This window comes from Lepidothrix coronata, unplaced genomic scaffold, assembly GCF_001604755.1.
Source record: "Lepidothrix coronata isolate B3197 unplaced genomic scaffold, Lepidothrix_coronata-1.0 Scaffold28, whole genome shotgun sequence".
NCBI classification, from domain to species: Eukaryota; Metazoa; Chordata; class Aves; order Passeriformes; family Pipridae; genus Lepidothrix; species Lepidothrix coronata.
The window spans coordinates 6,288,220-6,307,269 of NW_016690208.1; the positions used below are offsets into that span (position 1 = coordinate 6,288,220).

General features: G+C 47.1%; 1 protein-coding gene across 2 annotated transcripts in view; it reads left to right on the forward strand.

Annotated features, from left to right (window-relative positions):
• Window positions 1-19,050, forward strand: part of NEK6 (NIMA related kinase 6) — a 44,848-nt gene that overhangs the window by 21,350 nt on the left and 4,448 nt on the right. For both annotated transcript variants that reach the window (XM_017810150.1, XM_017810151.1), the window contains exons 3-8: window positions 1,710-1,850; window positions 2,801-2,863; window positions 3,424-3,534; window positions 6,820-6,928; window positions 8,166-8,273; window positions 14,571-14,665. In XM_017810150.1, the coding sequence (XP_017665639.1) occupies window positions 1,710-1,850; window positions 2,801-2,863; window positions 3,424-3,534; window positions 6,820-6,928; window positions 8,166-8,273; window positions 14,571-14,665 (627 nt within the window). The remainder of the gene's footprint in view (window positions 1-1,709; window positions 1,851-2,800; window positions 2,864-3,423; window positions 3,535-6,819; window positions 6,929-8,165; window positions 8,274-14,570; window positions 14,666-19,050) is intronic.

Here is a 19,050-nt window from a genome sequence, read left to right on the forward strand (position 1 = left end):
AGTTCCTTGAAGTGTGGCTTCATTTTGCAGAGGAGGGGGTTTCTCTTTTAGGGAATTTGAACTGAGGAAGCTGGTGACCATGACAGCCTGGAGTTATCTCCAGTGATGTGCCTGCTGAATGAACAGGCCTGGGCTGGGGGTTGTGGGGTTGCGTTTTGGTCTTTGCTGGGGCTCAGAACTGCCCAAGCTGTTGGGTTTGGCAGCAGCTCCCTCTCTTCCCAGAGCTCCATCCCCAGGCACTTCCCAAGGCTGGCACAGGGCAGGATGTGGGAGGGCAGGGCGAGCTCTGGCCACAGCCAGCCTTGGGCTGCAGGAGATGAGGGGGAAGGTGACACCAAAACCACCTGGTGGTCTTTCACTGTCTGGTGTGTGGTTTGTTCTGATCTCTGTATCGTCAGCATTTACCAAATGTAAGTGGGTTTTTGGAGTATGAACTTCCATTGTGGGCATTGCTCCTGTTTGTTGTGATAATGATGCTTTAGAGGTGACAGTTTCAAAACAGCTTGTCTTGATTAACTGATGCTTTTGTGGGTCAGAAATTACTATTTGGGGGATTTGATTGGTCAGTTTTCTTTAAAATGCTGAATTTTACAACTTTGTTTACTAAACCTTTGTCAAATAACTGTGATTGTAGTTCAGAGTAGCACAACACACCTTGAAATCTGAAGGCATTTTGAAATGCCTGATGGATGCTTTCTGTTGTTGTTGAGTAGTGTTCCATTTTACTTCTGTTGCAAAGAAAAGAAATCCAAACTTATTTACTCATCAAAATAAACATACACTGGAAGAGACCCACACAATGTCTTGTATGTGGGGCTGACAAAAGATGCTGGACTGTTTTACCTGCATTTTAAATCTTAATTCCAGCCTCTCCCTCTGTGGTGGGAAATGACAGTGGTGGGAATAGTCATCTCCTCAAACATCCAGCTCTCCCAGCCTGCTCTGGGACACTTGGGATTGTCTGCTCAGGGCTGGGCTGGGGCTGATGGCTCATCCCTTCCTCACCCTCCCCTTGTGTTGGGTACTTCTCTTTTTGTGGTTTTTGATGCAAGCTGAAATGGCTCAATGCTGAAGCTTTGGAAACATTCTGAGTAATTAATTTTCATCATTTCTTCTTTAAGCATTGTTTGGCAGTCGTGCTAATTCCAGAGGGGAGCGGGCTGGCTCTGGGGAGCGATCCCCAGTCCCTGCAGGCCCTGCTCCCTGCCTGGCTGTTTACCTGGCACTGCTGCAGGGCTGCGGCAGCTCCCGGGCGGCACAGGCAGGGAGAGCTGGAGAGGGGCTGTGGGACGAGGGAGAGCAGTGTGGGACTAATTAGTTCCTTACACACAAGGCAAGACTTTCATTCCCTTCTGGAAAAAGTCATCTGGCTTCAGCCTGTCCCTGGTAGCTCTGCAGGGTGTTGATGGTTTGGGGGCACACCGTGATGGGTTTGGGGGCACACCGTGATGGGTTTGGGGGCACACCGTGATGGGTTTGGGGGCACACCGTGATGGGTTTGGGGGCACACCATTCTGCAGAGGGACCAGCCCAGGTTCCACTGACCATCAGTGGGAGCAGAGGTGTGCAGCCCTGTGGGAGCAGAGGTGTGCAGCCCNCCCTGTGGGAGCAGAGGTGTGCAGCCCTGTGGGAGCAGAGGTGTGCAGCCCTGTGGGAGCAGAGGTGTGCAGCCCCTGTGCAGCCCCTGACCGAGTCCCTTGGCCCCGCAGAGGCAGCTGACGGCGTTCCCGTACCGCTGCACCCTGGCAGACTTCCAGGTGGAGAAGAAGATCGGGCGAGGCCAGTTCAGTGAAGTCTACAGAGCAACGTGTCTGCTGGACAGAAAGCCTGTGGCGTTAAAGAAAGTGCAGGTGAGCACCTCAGTTCACAGTCCTGCTGCTCGGAGCAGGATGGGGATGTTTTAAGGGCCTGCCCAGATCACTTGGAGCCAGAGAACTGCACTGCAGGGTCCTTGTCCCTCGGCTCCCTGGAGGGGCTTTCTGTTTCCAAACCACAATTACGGAGCAGTGGTGCAATTTCATGTTTATTTTAAATTTCACCTCTTTATAAAGTAAATAGATTTTAAATTGAATATTTAAAATTATTTACCAAGTGAGACTGTAGTTAAATGTGTGTGAAAGAAGGAGGCCCCCTGGCCTGTGGGGATCCTGCCATCGTGACACAGCTCAACATGGGAACACGGAGCACGAGAGGGAACAGTGCCTGAGCTTGCTCGTGGAGTTTTAGAAGAATTTCTAAAAAACTTAGTTGCCAGCAGTGTAGATTTGTAACTTGACTGAAAGTATTGGGCGGTGTCCAGACTAGCATTTTGTTTGAGGAGATTTCCCTTTAATCCTTGAACAGGCCCTGTAAACTCTCATTTCTAGTGACTTACTCTCTGACTATTACAAAATGAATATTAATGCTCAATGTTATTGTTAATTATCACAGAGAAATTAGTGGAGGCTGTATCTGTTAAAAAGGGAAAAGTAAACACTTTGTCTTTTATTTTCTGGATGAAATTAACAGTAACTAAAGCAACGAAAATCACGACAGTAAATTCACAAACTACTGTCTTTATTTTCTGGGCTGCTTAGAGCATTGCCTACAGGTTCTAAAAATAGTTTTGCCCCAATGTTAGCCCTGTAGTGGTTTCAAAATAAAGAAAACATTGATCTTTATTTGATCTGGGGATTGTGTGAATGCTCATTACTGTAGAGGATATACAAATTGGGGAAGGAAAGACCAACTGCTTGTTAAAGTATAAAGTGCTTTTTTTGTTGTTGTTTCATTTTTATCTTCTGTGTTTTTATCTTTGAAGATTTTTGAAATGATGGATGCCAAGGCTAGGCAAGATTGCATTAAGGAAATTGACCTCCTGAAGGTAAGGATTTTCATGACTTTTTCCAGGTTTATTTTTGTTGTTGTTGTTTTGAGAAAATAATTGTTTTCAGGTTGGCAAATAAAGCTTATAAATATATAAGCTTATAGAAGCATAAATAATCAGAAAAATAAACTGGTGTATGCAATTTGTGCATTATTTTCCTCTGTCAGAGTTTTAGTGTAATTTTGTTCTTTTAAGGGGCAAAGAGACCCTGAGGGGTACTGTAATCAACATTTGGGGTTTGTTTATCTTTAATAGGGGAGAAAAAATTCAGTTATTGCTTAACAAGACTTCTTTCAGGACACTGTTTTTAAATGTTCTGCAAGTTCGCAATAGAAGGGGTTGTGTCACACTGTTGGGGTCGAGTTGCTCTTTACTCAAGACACTTTTCTTATGCTGTGCTGGTGAGAAATGCTGGTTCTTGGGGGTGTTTGTGTGTGGTGACTCAGAGCTGTGTGGCTGTCCCTGCTGTGCTCACCGGGACAGCGGGGGCGAGTGTTGTGTCTGGAGCTGTCACTGCTCCAGCACTGTGAGTGTTCTTCCATTCCCTCCACCTGCAGCAACTGAACCACCCCAACATCATTAAGTATTTGGACTCTTTCATCGAAGACAACGAGCTGAACATTGTCCTGGAGCTGGCTGACGCCGGAGACCTCTCCCAGATGATTAAGGTAGGGATGTGTCCATGCCCAAGGTGCCACAGACATCCAGGACCAGGCACACGCGGGCTGGGGGCAGCACAGCTGGGCTGGGAACACTTTTGTTCTCCTCCTGCAGCTTTGCACACCGAGGGGGTGTTTCCAGACCTGAACCAGTGTCTGGGGGCATTTTAAATCCCCCAGGCTGTGCCATGAGCTCGTGGGCAGAGCTCAGAGGGGAGTGAGGGTCTGTGGTTTGGTGGGACATGTGTGCCTTTGGCAGGGTTGATTTACTCAGCCTGTGATTGATGGGGACAGTTAATTACTGTTGGGTTCAGTGTTCACATTGTCTGTCTGCCACTCTGAAGACATTCAAGGAAGTGTATTGACTTTCTATGCAATGGGGATTTGGGTTTGAGAAAATGTTTCAAGTACTTGTTCTTCTTTTATGTTGCTCTTAGGAATACTTGTATTGCTGCAAACCAGCTTTAGTTAAGCTGTTACCACCTGCTTTTATATTTTCTTTGACATGTTAATCTTTAGACATACATCCCTTGTGAGAACAGATGTGTTATATCATGTTTGTTAGCACTCTCAACCTTCTCTCCATGTTTTACCTGTTTTTTGCCATCATTATTCTGTAATTATCATAAATGAATGTTTGGAAAGTTCTCCTCCTCCTTGTTGTCACAGTTAAAATATCTTATTAACAGATTTGTTTTCTTTGCCAGCAGAGCCATGAGGCACTAGGCCAGGGGCTGTCAAACAAGTTACCACTCAGTCCATAGTCTATGGCTAAATTTGCAGGATCCGGGAAAATCTGCTCCGTCTCCCGGGAGAGCCCCGGGCGGGCGAGCTGGGAACAGGCAGTTGGCAGAGGCACTGGGGAGAGCCCCAAAATCCCAGATCCAGCCTCAGCAGGGGAGGGTGGGAGGGATGTGTCCCAGCCCGAGGGGTGAGCGCTGGCGGGGGCAGAGCTGCCCTTGTGCCCCCGCAGAGCTCGCTGGGGTTGCAGCTCTCACTGTTCCCTCGTGCCTTCTGCTGCATTTCACCCTTTTCCCTCCAGATCTGGAGAAACTTGCAGATCTTCTCAGGCCTTTTATTGTTGTGGTTACAGGTGGGAAAAGAGGATTGTGAGAGCAGGAGTTGGGGCTGTGTGTGGCCATCCTGGGCTGTGCAAGAGTCTTACTTGATTTTTAAGTCTCAGCTTGTAAAACGTTTTACTTACAGAATCATAACATTTCATGATATAAAATATTGCATTTTTTTGTCATCTGCAGTTTTTAGTTTAAAACATCCCTTACTGATAAATGTGTTCATTTGTCTATTTGTCCTTTGACTATTTAATTTTTTTAAACTTGCTTTGTGTGTCATTACAACAGGAGTTACATTTTCCAAAGCATCATTGGTAGGTTCTTGGTTTGGTGCCTTGCCCAGCACTGGACTGTGCTGCCTGTCAGTGCTGCCAGGCTGCTCTGTGTTCTCTCTGTATTTCAGGCACGAAGAACATGCATTTGTTTTTTTCAAGGTCATAGAAATGAAGTGTTTCTATTGGTGCAAATCTGGGAATTCCATTTTTTTGGTTGTTTTTTTTTAAGAGGTAAAAAATGACCAAACCCTAAATCCAGGAGGGAACAAAAGCCTCCTTGTCAGTATAGCTCCAGTGCAGCAGTGGGGTTTGCAGTCACCCCCAGCCCTCCCTGGGGAGCTGCAGCTGATGGAGGATTTTCCCTGGAACAGCAGTGACAACACTGGAGGTGTGAGGGTGATAAAGCCAGGGCTGTCTCTGTCACGCCCCGGTGCCTGCATTATTTATGAGGATGTAGAGCTGCAGGAAAACCCACCTGAGAGTTGGGACTTCCTTGTAAATGTCAGGCGAACCTTATTGGACATGACATTTAGAAAATTATCACTTGTGGTCTTGCATATCCACTCTTAAATACTTTATTGAGAATTAAATAATTTTATTGTGTATATAACACTTCCTCCCTCACCCTCTGTAATTCCCTGTGCTCTCTCTCAAGTTTTGGGTTGGAACTGTTGCAATCTGTCAGATTTGCTGCCTGGGGAATTGCACGGTCGTGCCCCTTCACAGCTGATCTGCAAAGGAAAATTTGCCATTCCTGGAGTCAAACACGAACCAGTAACAGCATTTCACATGAAATGGAAAATGTGACAACGGACATCAGATGTCAGTGCTGGGAGGGAAAAGCACGAGGTGCAGCAAAGGGCAGCAAACAGTTCCCTTCCTTTACTCTCCTGCAGATGGGAATTCTCACAGGGATGGTGCAGCAGGGCAGCTGTGTGAGCCAGGAGGGTGTGCAGCATTCCAGAGGCGTTATCCAGGGACACTGTGTGTGACAGAGCACGGGGATCAGTCTGGAACCTCTGGAGGGGTGTTCTGAGTGTGTTAGTGCTGTGTTGGAAGGGTGGCTCAGCATCCAACACAGGAGGGAGCCATGAGCAGTCAGGGCCCAGCATCCAAAGCCTGCAGGTCTGGGGTGCCTTGGCAGAGCCCGTGCTCTGCTGGAGAGGAGGGAGCAGCTGAAGATCTGCAGTGTCTGCCCTTCACTGGGATCTGCAGCTGGTCATTTATTCCTGTCATAAGTTGACAACGACTTCAGTGTTGCAGAGGTGCAGCACCACACTGCTCTCTGTGCTGTGGCATTACAATTCCCATGATTTTGGGAGGCTCAGGCAGCCAGAGGTCCATGGAACCTGTGCTGGGCACAGCCTAAACACCCACAAAAGGACCTTTTTCCAGATCTGTGGCTCCTGATCAGGGTGTCTTTCTGCTCACTGGAGAGTGCAGTTCATTTAGTATTCCTATTATACATAAAATAGAATATATTATTCTACCTGATCACAGAAGAAACACAGATACTTTATTGATGCTCTGGCCATCTTTTAAAAAAAGGAAGCAGATTTCCTTGTCCTTGTTAATAGATGATGCAAGAATGAATGTTTACAAGGGGTTTTTTAATGGTCTTCTGTTTCTTAAGGCAAAATATTTGAGACATTTGTTGTTTTGAGGCATTAAATATGTTTTACAAGGTAATTAAGGAGATTAATGCTAATCATAATTGTGTCCATTCAAAAATGTCAAACCTATTTAAGCATATTTTTCATAATAGTTGTTAATTAGTGAACTGCATCGAAGTTTCCATACAGGGAGAAGGGGTTGAAAGCTAATCAGAAGAAAAGTCTTGCAGGTGCAGATCTGGAAGACATGAGCAACCTGCAGCTGACTACCACAATTCCAGGAACGAGTCAAATATGTTGCTTTTTCACTGATCTTTTATTTGTTTCCTCCCACAGTATTTTAAAAAGCAGAAACGGTTAATCCCGGAAAGGACGGTGTGGAAATATTTTGTGCAGTTATGCAGTGCAGTGGAACACATGCACTCCCGCAGGGTGATGCACAGAGGTAACATTAATTCAGTCTCTTTTCACTGAATAATGATATAATGTTCCAATTAGTAAGCGCCTGCATTCAAAAACAATTATGCTGATGTTCAGCCAGTGCATGTTTGGAGAGGCTGGAGCTGGAGATGGATCCCTCCTTCTGGCTCTGCCTCATTGTTAGAGGAGTCAGGCCGGAGTGAGCGTGGTATTAGGAAGATGAGCTGCTTTGTATTCCAGACACTGATATTAAGCAGAAGTGTCAAACTTGCCATTAGAAAAGTGTCAGAAATAAAATGCTGAGACTCCTGGATACAGTGAACTCTTAAGAAATAGTCTTCATTATATTAGCTGTGACCTTAGAGAGTTGAGAAGAGTTTTCCTGTCTCGCAGGCTTTTCTGAAATATTAATACAAATATGTCCCACACTTTCATAACCTGTTCTCTGTTTTCATTAATTATTTTTGAATTCCTTGTCTTAGAATGCCTCGTAACTTTGAGCTCTATCCAAAACTTACGTTGGTGCTTTCAGAGTCAGTGAAGTGCTTTGTGAAGGACTGGACTCAGGAAATGCAAATATCCCAAAAGGCACCAATCTCTGCTGCTTGTTATTTCCTTGCTCCTTTGAAGGAGTGAATTCTTCACTGTATTTTTCAGCAGAGTGATATCATTTTTGCTCCTTTATGCATCCCCTGATGCAGTTTATCAGTTGCACCTGAATTAGGTCTGTAATTGGTGGCTGAAATGTGGAGCCTCTCACAGAGTCTGCTCTGACGTGAAGAGAGAGCCTCTAACTCAGTCCTGACGTTCTTGCTTGGGAAACTGGGGTTCTGGAGATTTCTGCACTCCATGAACCAACTGGGCTGCACAGAGCCCAGAATTTATGCTTATGTGGAACAGTAATTAGCCTTTGCATGAGGGGATGGTGGTGGGCAGTACAGTTTCCTGTGGAAAATGAGCATTCCCAAAGAGAACCGGGCTTATTGCTTTGATTTCCAGCAGTTAGAGGTTGCCTCTGTTCTGTTGAGCTGTTTCCTACATTTTCCCTCATTGGTATTTCTCGTGTGCTGGGAAGTACACTCTGATTTTCGTGTCTGTGCAGAGCTTGAAGCCTTGGAAGATTCAGGCTATCAAAGCTCTAAAGGAACACGGTTCTGCTCGAGCCCCTTTGTACAGCGAGTGCTGCAGGCGATGCTTCTATTGCAGTATTAGAACCAAATAACCTTTTGTGGCTTTGACCTTTTACCTTTTTCTTCTTGCAGACATAAAACCAGCCAACGTGTTTATAACAGCCACAGGGGTGGTGAAGCTGGGAGATCTTGGATTAGGCCGGTTTTTTAGTTCTAAAACCACCGCAGCACATTCCTTAGGTAAGCTGGTACTTGTTAAGCAAGCCCTGCCGTGCAGTTGTCAGCTGTGATGTTCAAAAGCAGTGGTGTCTGTCCTCTGACGGTGACAGAAGTGGGATTCAGTGGATCCTGGATCTCCAGTGATGTGCATTCCAAATGCTCTTCATAGGCATTAATAGGTATCTTCTGTTTTAAAGCTTCGCTTGTTATTTTTTTCTGGAAGGTCTGGCCTGGTAAGCGTGTGATTTTTAGCAAATGTAACAAATGCAGCTTTTCCACTCTGAATATCCTGTTTGCCTGCACTGTGCTTGCTGGAATTAAATGTCACACCACCACCTTTTACAGCCCCTGACCGGGGCTGTCACTGTCTGAGGTGGGTGAGGTGTTCAAAGCCCTCGTGGTTCATCTGTTCCAAAAAGGGGCTGCACTTGAAATTCAGCTTAGGCTTTAAAGGTCCAAGCTTTCTTCATGTCTTTCACATAGCTCAAAGTTGTCTCCCTCATTTTTACCATTAGCATTAATTCCAGTGCTACAGAAAATTCTATAGTATATACAGTTCATTGTTTAAGTATTTCCTAATTGTGTCTGTAACCTCTTAAGAGATGATTTTCCATTTTTATTAATGGGTCCCAAAGGCTCTTCTGTGTTAGAGCACTGAGGGAACTTTGGCTTCTGGTACAGTATTTAAGCTCTTCTACATTTACCTCTCTCAGTTGATTTTGGAACACACGACATTTGTTTCACTCTTTGTTTTGTGCAGTTTCCTCCACTGAGTGTGAGTCTTGCTGATCCTCTCTTGGATGTGTACAAACCTCACTGATAACGCTGCCCAGAACACTGGGCTCCTCAGCGCTCAAGGAAGGAAGACTCCTGCCTTGCTTTGTGTGTGCTTAAAAAAATAGGAGCATTTCTACAGTTTACTGGCATAAAATAGGAGATTTCAGATTTCCCTTTGCATCAAAAGCTGTCCTAGGATATATCCCCACTGTGCTTAATAGATGAAAATAAATCCTTTTCACAGAAAGTTACAATCACATCATCCGAACAGGCCAAAATATGATCATGTCTAATTATATGATCTTATCTAGTTTGACTGCTGCACTTATTATATTAATAAGAATAAATTGGGGCTTGGAATCTGGCTGCACATGTAAGCCAAGCTTGTGACCTTTAGCAGGGCTGCTCTCTCTTAATTGAGAAAGCTCGAGTAGGGAGAGCTCAGCCCCTCGTGCCTTCCCTCACATCACGGTGCCCTGGAAACAGGTGACTGGGGTGCAGAGCACTGAGGGAGAGGTGCTGAGGCTGGAGAGGGATGGACACACCACCATTTCCAGAGATTCTGGAGCCACGTAAAAAAGAGCATTTTAACAGTCACGAAATTTGCAGACTTGAAGCTTCTTCCTTTATTTTTGGTAATTGGCCAGAGATGCAGGTTTTGCAGCAGCAGGAATGGGCTGGTCCTGGTTTTGGTGCAATGCAGGCACTCTGTGGGTGCTGTGAGCGCTGAGCCCGGCAGTGCCCGGCCCAGGCCGCGGTGCCGAGCGGGCACTTCCCAGCCCACGTTGCCCCGGCAACCGCCCCGAGCCATCACTTCCCTGGCTGCTGACCCATGAATTCGATGTGCAGCTTATGCAAATATATTCATCTCATTTCTTCCCTTGGCCGTGTTTGCTCACATCAGGCTGGCACAAAGGGCATCAGGCAGCCCCGACCCGGCTGACAGGTGTAGTGGCGGCTCGGCAGCGCCGCGGCGGGAACGGGAGCCGTAATTAGAGCAAGGAACAGAATGAACGTCACATGAATTACCAGGCAGCAGATCATATTTGTCAGGAAGGATTGCATACATAAAAATTAAGTGACAGTACATGCCGGGGTAATGAAAGAAAAATGAAAGATTTGCCTGTACACAGCTCGTGAGACGCCGGCGAGCGCCGGGCTCCGAGCGCGTGGATCCGCCGGAGCAGCGCCGGGACGTGGGCAGGGAGAGCCCTGGCCCTCCGTGGGCAGACCTGCCAGAGGGGAAGCGTGGACACCTCCAGCCTCCCCCGGTGTTGGGAGAGGCAGCAGGAGCCAGCTGGGGCGGGAGTTGTGCGGGGGTTCCCAGGGAGCCCCCTCGGCTGTGCTCTCCCTTTCCCCGGGGAGCAGGCAGGAGAGAGTTTTGCACAGGGGAGAGCTCTTCCTACACAAGCCTTGCCAGCAAATTCACGTTTTAAAGGTAGTGGGTGTAGGTAAGGTGAATTTTACTACTCCTTGTTACAGTGTAGTGGCTTGCAGTCCTTCCTTCCCTAATTTTAGACTTTGGAAAACTTAACTTCAATAAATACAGAGAATTTCTATCAATATTAGAATGGATAACTTTTTGAGAACTGGTATAATGCCCATTTTTAGCCAAATAAACTTGGCATTATCTAAAGCTTCTGACTGGCTTTACATTTTGAAGAAACAAGAGAGGAAAAAAACAACAAAAAGAAAAAAACAAAAGAAACCAATTTTACACAGAATAGTCTTGTTTTGGAGCAGATGATTTATTATTTATTCTTGGACAAGAATGTACTTAGAGCAGATTTTCCTTTTGGGGGATGCACACAAGTCAAAGCTTCCCAGCTTAGAACATGCCAACAGCCATGGATGGGGGTCCGTGGGGTGTTACCTGGCCCTTCTGGATGGGAGGGGGTGCAGGGACTGACTGAAGAGCTCTCTCATAAATGGTCTATTTGCCTTGCCTTTTTTCTTTTCTTTCCTTTGCTTGCCAAGCCACTTTGCCATCTGAAACAAAATCCCAGGGCTTGGAGGGGCTGGTAAACAGGGCTTGGTTAGAAAAAATGGACCCAAGAAATCCACAGAAAATGTCAACAGCCAATATTGTGGGGATTTTGAGGAGTTTTAGCCTTTGGTCTGAGCCTTGAGTAGAGTATTTGTGGAAAAAAAGGTAGATGCAGAATTTCTGTAGGTATGTTTACATACATGTAAAAACCAACTAAACAAATAAACCCAAAACAACCAACTGTGTGATTAAATACTAATAAGAAAAAAAAAATAGAGAGCCTTAAGGCAACAGGTCTGGTAACAACAGCTGCAATATTATGCTCAAAATATTTATTGTTTTTTTTCTAAGAAGAAGTAGATTTTATCTGCTTTTTTTGTTTGTTTGTTTTCTCCCTTGAAACAATTTGTGGGGGCACCTCACACTGAGTTTTGAAGGAATTTAAAGTATATTTTAGTGCCTTTGACCACAGTTTCACTTTAGCTATTTCCCAAATTCTACTTCTGGGAGAAGACCTGAGCCAGCTCAGAGCCTGTGGGAAACACTGTGTCCTGGTTTCAGTGTGAGTGTGAATCAGATTCCTTTTGGTTGTGCCCATGAGCAGCCAGGGCTGAGTTGCACAGGCAGCATCAATCCTGGCTGAGCTGTGTTTGCACAGGGACATGACCCGGGGCAGCTGTGGTGCCTGTGCACACTGGGGGTGCAGCTGCACAGGTAGGGCTGTAATTCAGACTCTGTATGAGAGGGAAGGATTTGGAATTTTATATCTGGAATAACTTTGCTGCCTTTGCCTCTGTGTTTTTCCTGGTGAAATAAGAGACTGCTCCTGTTCTAACTGGGAACAATTAGCATTTCCCTGCCGAGGAAGCTGCAGCTCTCCAGAGCTGTTTGTTGCTGTGGTGCTGTAGCTGCACCTGGGCAGTATGGGGGGAGCAGGGATGCTCTGGCATCACTGAAGTGGCTCATGGTCAAGTGAAGGGTTTCAACTCTCAGGAGCAGAGCAGGAAGCTCCTTACTTAGCCATAACCTTCCCTATGGTTTGGCAACCTTTATGGCTTCAAAGGCATTGCTCTGCCACCTGGTGAGTGATACTGAATTGGAACAATATTTTGTATTTCCAGCAGGGCAAATGCCAAAGAAAGTTTCTGATGAACAGTCTCTGATTAGACTGTTCCTGTCAAATTGACTAATGGGATGCAATGGTGAGCCCTGACTGATTGCACTGGAAGCCTTGTGCAGTTTTCTAGAAGAGGCTCATTACAGGAGATTCCCACGTAATGCTGGACAGGCCATAAAGAGAATTGGGCTTGTCAGTCTTTTATCATGACAGTTATTTAAAAATTAATGCATCAGTTTTGAAACGCAGAGCCCTGCTTGTTTGTACATTTGCTGCCAAGGCTCCAGTAATGGCAGGTAAATGTGGTGGGTGGACTCCAGGAAAGGAGCTCGGGCGTGGAGAGCTCGGGAGCCATGGATGTAGTGGAGCAGATTAATGCCCGGCCGGGAGGGAGGGCACTGAGCCGTGGCACAAACCTGTCCCTGCCGGCGTCCAGGGGGGCACAGGCTGATCTAAACCAGGCATTCTCTAGACCAGGCATTATCTAAAACGACAGTGGTGCTGCCCCAGCAGACCTGGCTGCCACAGCCTCAGAGCCCACCCGTTCCTGCTCCGGGGTGGTCACGCAGTGACCGGAATAACTGAGCCCGGGAGCGGCCCTGGCACTGGCACTAGGAGCAGGGGCACCTCAGGGCAGGGCTGGGGCTGCCCTGGTGCTCCCTCCTGTGCCTGGCTCCCGGAGCTCCTGGGGGTGGGAAGAGCAGCAGCACAGGGACGGTGCAGGCAGGGAAGTGTCTCACGCCAGTGCTCAGTGGAGGCTTCCAAAACTGTCCAAGAACTTCACTGAATGAGTCACTGCTGCTGCTGCAGCTGCATATTTTTAATCAGGAAGATGAATCAGTGCTGTCCCAGCCAAGTCAGTTCTTGCACAGAGATCTGGCAGCTGTGTGGGGGTTACTGTGCTGTCCATCGTGTGTGTCCTCGTGCACATGGGAGAGAGCCGTGGAAAGGCTCGTTGGGCTCTTTGAGTGAGTCCTGTCTGCTCTGGGTGTCCTGTGAAGTCACTCTGTGTAGTCTATTAAAAATTATTAACAGAACTCTGGTCTCTTCCATACACAGGGGCCTTTCACTGGCAATTAAACCCCGCCAGATCTGGGACTGTGTCAGTCTAACTTGCTCCTCCTCAGCACGGAAACAAAATAATCTCCCTGTGTTATTTTTCCTCTGTTGTGGTTTGTATAGGATTTGCAAAAATGTAACTTCTCATTAGGGTACCTTCACAGTGAAAGGGGAGTAATTTCTTATTTAATGACCTGAAAGCATGAGCTGAGTTCACCATACAGGGCAGCTGATTGCTGAACATCTTGGGGGTCCAAATAAATGCCCGGCTCTGTGCTGGGTCACCTGTGCAGGTGGCAGGGGTTGGGTTTTGCCTCTCAAGGCTGTTGCTTTCTCCCCAGAACTCATTTATTTCCCACAGTGCAGATCCCTCCTCAGGAACGTCGGGGAAGGTGGTGGCTGTTCTTCCCCCTCCACCTCCAGCACTGTCCTTCAGCTGCTTATTAGTCCTCCAACTGTCTCAGTCAGCATTTCAAATGGAGAAATTGTAAACTGAATGTTACAGGCAAATTAAACATTTGCCATCTTGTGAGGGAAAGGTCTTTAATTAGGAGAAGGATACACTGGAATGCCAAAAGAAAAAAAAAAATTGACAGGGGACGGACAAGCAGGGGAAGCAGGAGAAAAGAGCATATGCAGTCCTTGGATGTTTTAATAAATGATGTATCTGAGGATTATTTGATGTAGTTGAGACTGCCAGGATGTCTTGTATTTTCAGTACCACAACTGAAACTTATTTAGGATTTAAAAAAGAACCTTTTTGAGGTAAGGAATTTATTAATAATTTCCTGTAACTTCTGTCCAAAATACTGCAGTAAATTTCTTTTGATAAAATACAGACTTGTGAAAGTAGCTGGAAATCCCCCAGCTTCTGACGTGACTGCAAGTTGGAGCAGGGTTTTAAAGTTTGGCATGATTATCTAGGTTTTTGCAGTAAGATTTGGCCCTGTGTGGAACTGTTCCCTCCCCCCTGTGCTGCAGTTCCTGGTGACCCGTGCGAGGTCCAGGGAACACCCGGGTTGTGTCCCAGAGTCGAGCTCTGGCTGAGCAGAGTCCTGGCATCCCCCCACACCTCAGTGCAGGCATGACCCTGTCCCATGGCTCTGTCCACCTGGGACACTCTGGAGGTTCTTGGGAGCCTGGAAGGGGAAGAAAACCTTTCTCAACCCTCAGAAATACCGCAGATATTTTCACGAACGTTCCCCATCCTGTGGCTCTGTACCTGATGATGCATCTGATCCTATGCCTTTGACACCATGATCTGTCTCCACATCTTCATGCATCTCTTCCAATGAGCCCTTTGTGCCCCCTGACCCTTTAGTGAAGTGCCACAGTCCCTTTGTGAGACAATAACCTCGTCTGTCTGTCTGTTTTGCAGTGGGAACTCCCTACTACATGTCCCCGGAGCGAATACACGAGAACGGCTATAACTTCAAGTCTGATATCTGGTCCCTGGGCTGTTTGTTGTATGAGGCAAGTACCTTCTCCCTTCTTCCCCTGGGTTTGTCCTCCCCACACAGCACGGGGCAGTGCAGGGGCCAGGCTGACTGCAGGTACTTGTGGAGAAACCCAAGGAAAAGTTGTCTGGCTCGGTGTTGGCCTGTGCTGTCTGAGCACCAGCAAAGGGGCTGTGCCACCCTGCACAGCACTTGCACAAAGTTCATTTAGGTCACAGCAGATGCTGAGGACGCAGCCATGGAAAGCCAGTTCACTGCATCCCTCCTTCCTGCTGGGAGCAGAGCTCTGTCAGGGCAGCACAGTCACAGTGTCTCCAGAACACTGCATTTGTTTTGGAAATAGCAAATCCATTTGAATGTGAGCTACTGGTTTCTTAGAATCAATTCTGACCAATTGCAGTATTTTAATTCTGGGAGTTTTCAATGAAGAAAAATAGAGGTTTTATGTTATGTGAAATGAGGGTCTTTAACTATTAGACTACGGGTGGAAGTTTTTCTGATTGTACATTGTGTTACAGCTCAAGGCACAGACCCAGAGCAGACACGTTTGGATGAACTGCCCAGTGTGCAACTTGTTCTTTAAAGCTGTTACATGTATTTTGAAAATAAGTCCTATGATTTTATAACAGTGTTTTCAGTTTTGTGATTTCATTTTTAGCAGGGAGCAAAGGGTATCGAACAGCCTTGTACTCATTTATAATCTAAATCTTTTTTTAAATGGATGCATCTTCAAATTCAAGTGAAAGTGCATGTCAACATTTAGAGAGCTTTTATCCGAGCCCAGAGAATTAAAAATCCCTGGGATATTTAGTAATAAGAATATTGTTCACGTCCTCTTTGGATAACAAATTACATGAACTGGTGACATTTTGCTTCTCAGTACAACTTCTTGGAACCACATGGAATTAGGGAAATGTATTTCTTTTTGTGAGCACATCAGATGTGACAAATACTCTGGCTAAGCCTGTACTTCAGCTAGTTGGTTAAACAAACATCCCATGACAAGACAGTATAAGAGTCAGTTTTCCCATAACATCGCTGTTCCCAGCGGGATTGAGAGCTTGCCACTGTTGGGTCCTTCTGGGAAGAGCATCATCTCCCAGAGCTGAGTGTCTGTCCAGGGGTGGGCACTGCCCTGGGTGTCACCCTGTCACACTGCCCTGGGTGCTGATGTGCTGCTGCAGGGGGTGACATCCCAGGGGTGTGAGCCTGGAGAGAGATGGGCTGGGAACCCAGGGAAGGAATCCATCAAACCCTGCTGAAGGCACTGAAGAGCCTGGGGGGCTCCACTCCAGCAGCACAGTGGGCCCAGTAACATTTATGGGCTGGAGTGGGGTCCAGAAGCTGCTTGTGGTGACACCCGTCAGTGCCCAGAGCTGGGCACGGTGCCAGCGTTGTTAAATTGACAAGCTTTGTGCTTGTCTTCAGATTCCCAGTGCCTCTAAGGAAAGAATTCAAGAGACTTGGAGTAATTCCCAAAGCAGCAGCATCTGCATTCCACTCAAAAGCTGGTATTTTTTTAATAAAGGGTGGTTTTGCTTGTAATGCTTCTAATGAGATGCTGCAGGCTGGGATGATCCAGTACAGGTGTGTGTACCTGGGTCTGCTGGTGGTGTTTGAAAAGGGATTTGGAGATTCAGCTCTGGGAACAGGGGAAGGAAGTCTGACCTCCCAGTACTTTCTTGTGCTGGGCCTAAGGGGGAGTTCCCAGTGTAGGCTCTGAGGTGAGGGCTGGCCCTGCCATGGGGGTTGGCCTGGCCAGCTCTGCCAGGAGCAGTCGGGGTGGCCCCAGTTGGCCTCCACCCCTCGGGTGCTGTGCAGTGCCAGGGTGCTCCGAGTGCCTCCCGGGCTGAGCTCCTGGAGATGGGATTCCAGATTTATGCAGAGAGAAATATTTAGCGTTGTGCTAAGATATGTTTTTGTTGCAGGCAATATGGTCCCCTTATGGCACAGGAGTCTTGGTACTCCTTGTATTTCGAGAAGCTGAATTAATTGCACACTAAACATAATTCTCTGGTAGGAGTAGCAGTACTACAGGAACATCTGAGAGCTTTGGGGTGTGAAGCGGTTTTAAATTCCCTTCCTACGTAGGTAAGGCTTAACTTAGGGAACAGGAGCTGTGAGATCTTGCAGATTCCAAGGAGGACTTGACAGGTACCAATTCTGTGTTCAGTAGTTAAACAGCTACTTGACTTTTTAAACTTTCTAGAATTTCAAAAGTTAAACATGGTGTCTTTGAAGGAGCTGTGTTTTATCTGCACTAATTTCTTGTAAGGAGAATGTTTTTCCATTTGGCTTAAGAAGTAAGGAAGGGGGATGCTTGTTTGGGTATGAGTCACTTCTGATATTTCTCCAGATAGATTGTGCAGATAAGCTGCAGAGATTTAATGTACAAATTGCCTTCAGAGACATGCGTGTCCACTGGAATCCACTTAGGGAACATTGAGGGCTTTGGGACATGATGCCACATAGCACCACTTAACTTTGACATTGATAATCATACAGTGATTTTTATTAAATCTTATCAATATAGTAGTAACTGTCTTCATCCCTCACTTCCTGTAGATGTCTGTCAGCAAGATAACTTGGAGGGGATAAAAATAAGTTGTTAATTCCCAGAACGTAGCTACAAGCAATGACTTCAGCAGTTGTGGCAAGACAATCAATTTAGGCAGTAACAGGGATTCCCATCTCGCCGTGTCCGAACCAGCCGTGCTGCGTGGTGGGTGTTTGCCAGGGGGATCTGCCTGGCCTGGGGTAATTGCTCTAATCAAAATGTCAGGAGCAAAGCCCAGTGTGGCATCACAAACTGCAGTTAGTGAGATCCTTGAGTGCCTGTGGTCATGGCCCTGCTCTGCTCAACACTGGGTGCCCTCTCTTTCCACTTTATTTCCCTGCATTTACTATCCCAAACCCCACAGTGTTTCCTTTTCGATGTTTCCCTTCCATTCCTCCCCTTTGGCACATCACTGCTTAACTAGCCCTGGAATGAAAAGTGAATGGGAATTGGAAAATCCCTCTCAACCTCACTGGCATTATTGATGTTTGTATTGAGATCCTGGAGACCCCGTTTAACCCTTGCTTGCCTTCTGTGCTTTCCCCATTGCCCCCATTAGTGTTTTGCCTGGCCCAGCCCTGTGTGCTGGGCTCTCTGCGTTGTGTTCACCGATCGAGAGCAGTTTGCCATCAATCCTAATTGGAGAGTAGAGTCTCTAATTGGACTCTGTAATTTTTCTCCCACTGATTTGCCTGTTACTGACAGTAATGAAGCAACAGTGATACTTCACCTCTTGCCTTCAGAACCTTCCAAATGCTCTCACCTGGTGCTGGGCTCCTTGGGAGCCCCTCAGGTCTGTAGGTTTATGAGGAGTAGCTTAGGTTACTACTGGTGGTAGTGGTGAGGAGGAAGAAACACAGTAACTTTAAATCCTTTAAAAGACAGGTTGATGATTTAAAGCAAGGGTAGTTTATCCTGGTGTGTCCTGCACTGCTCAGCACTTGGAGGTGTGTTGATGGCACTGAGGTCCTGGTGGGACCCCCCATTCCCACAGTGCCTCTGCCCAGCCACATCCTGCTGTGGGAACCAGCCCAGACCCAGCAGCTCCAGCCCTGCCCTGGTGGAAACCGCTCATCTGTCACCAACTCCCTGGGAATGCATCAATCCTGGCTCCTCAGTGCAGGGTGATGGATTGCAGGGGCTGGTATTGGCTCTCTCTGATTCTGTGAGGAGCTCACTGGGTGTCAGCACCGTGCAGGGTAATGAGCAACAGACTGATAATCATCAGAAAACCCCATCACAGCCACAGGGAGAGGCATCAACTTCAGCTGGCCTCGGGATGAAAAGCAAGCCCAGGTGATGGGGCTGGTCAGAAAATGGTTTAAAAGCTCTAAGCAGAGGGGTAATACCCCCAATTATCCATTGGGGCTTCCACAGGAGGAGGTGTTGCTGTGCTGGGTGGGGCTGCTCTGACCCCCCCGAGTTCTGCAGGGCCGAGGTGGCTCTGCTGGCTCAGGTCCTGTGTGGGAACATGAGCAGGAAGGTGCTCCACTCCCAGGGACAGACACAACCTGAGCCATGTTTGCAGGGCCAGAGGTGCCCGTGGTGCTGTTCGAGCCTTGTGGGTCACCCTGGTTAGACCCCATGGTTGGGAGCTCACAGCCCAAATAGTTTTGCACACTCAGAGATGGAGTTCCCTTCCTGAGACTCAAGTGTAACACAAACACGTCTTTGTGAGGAGTCTCTGTGCTCTGGAAGGAATTCTCCCCCCAGAGCCTTCCATGGTGCTCTCCTGTGGGAGCAGCCTGGTGATCTCAGGCAGCTCTGGCACTTCTGGAGGTGCCAATACTGGAGCCATAAAACAGGACTGAAAGAGGAAAAAGACCAGATTGATCAGGAACGTT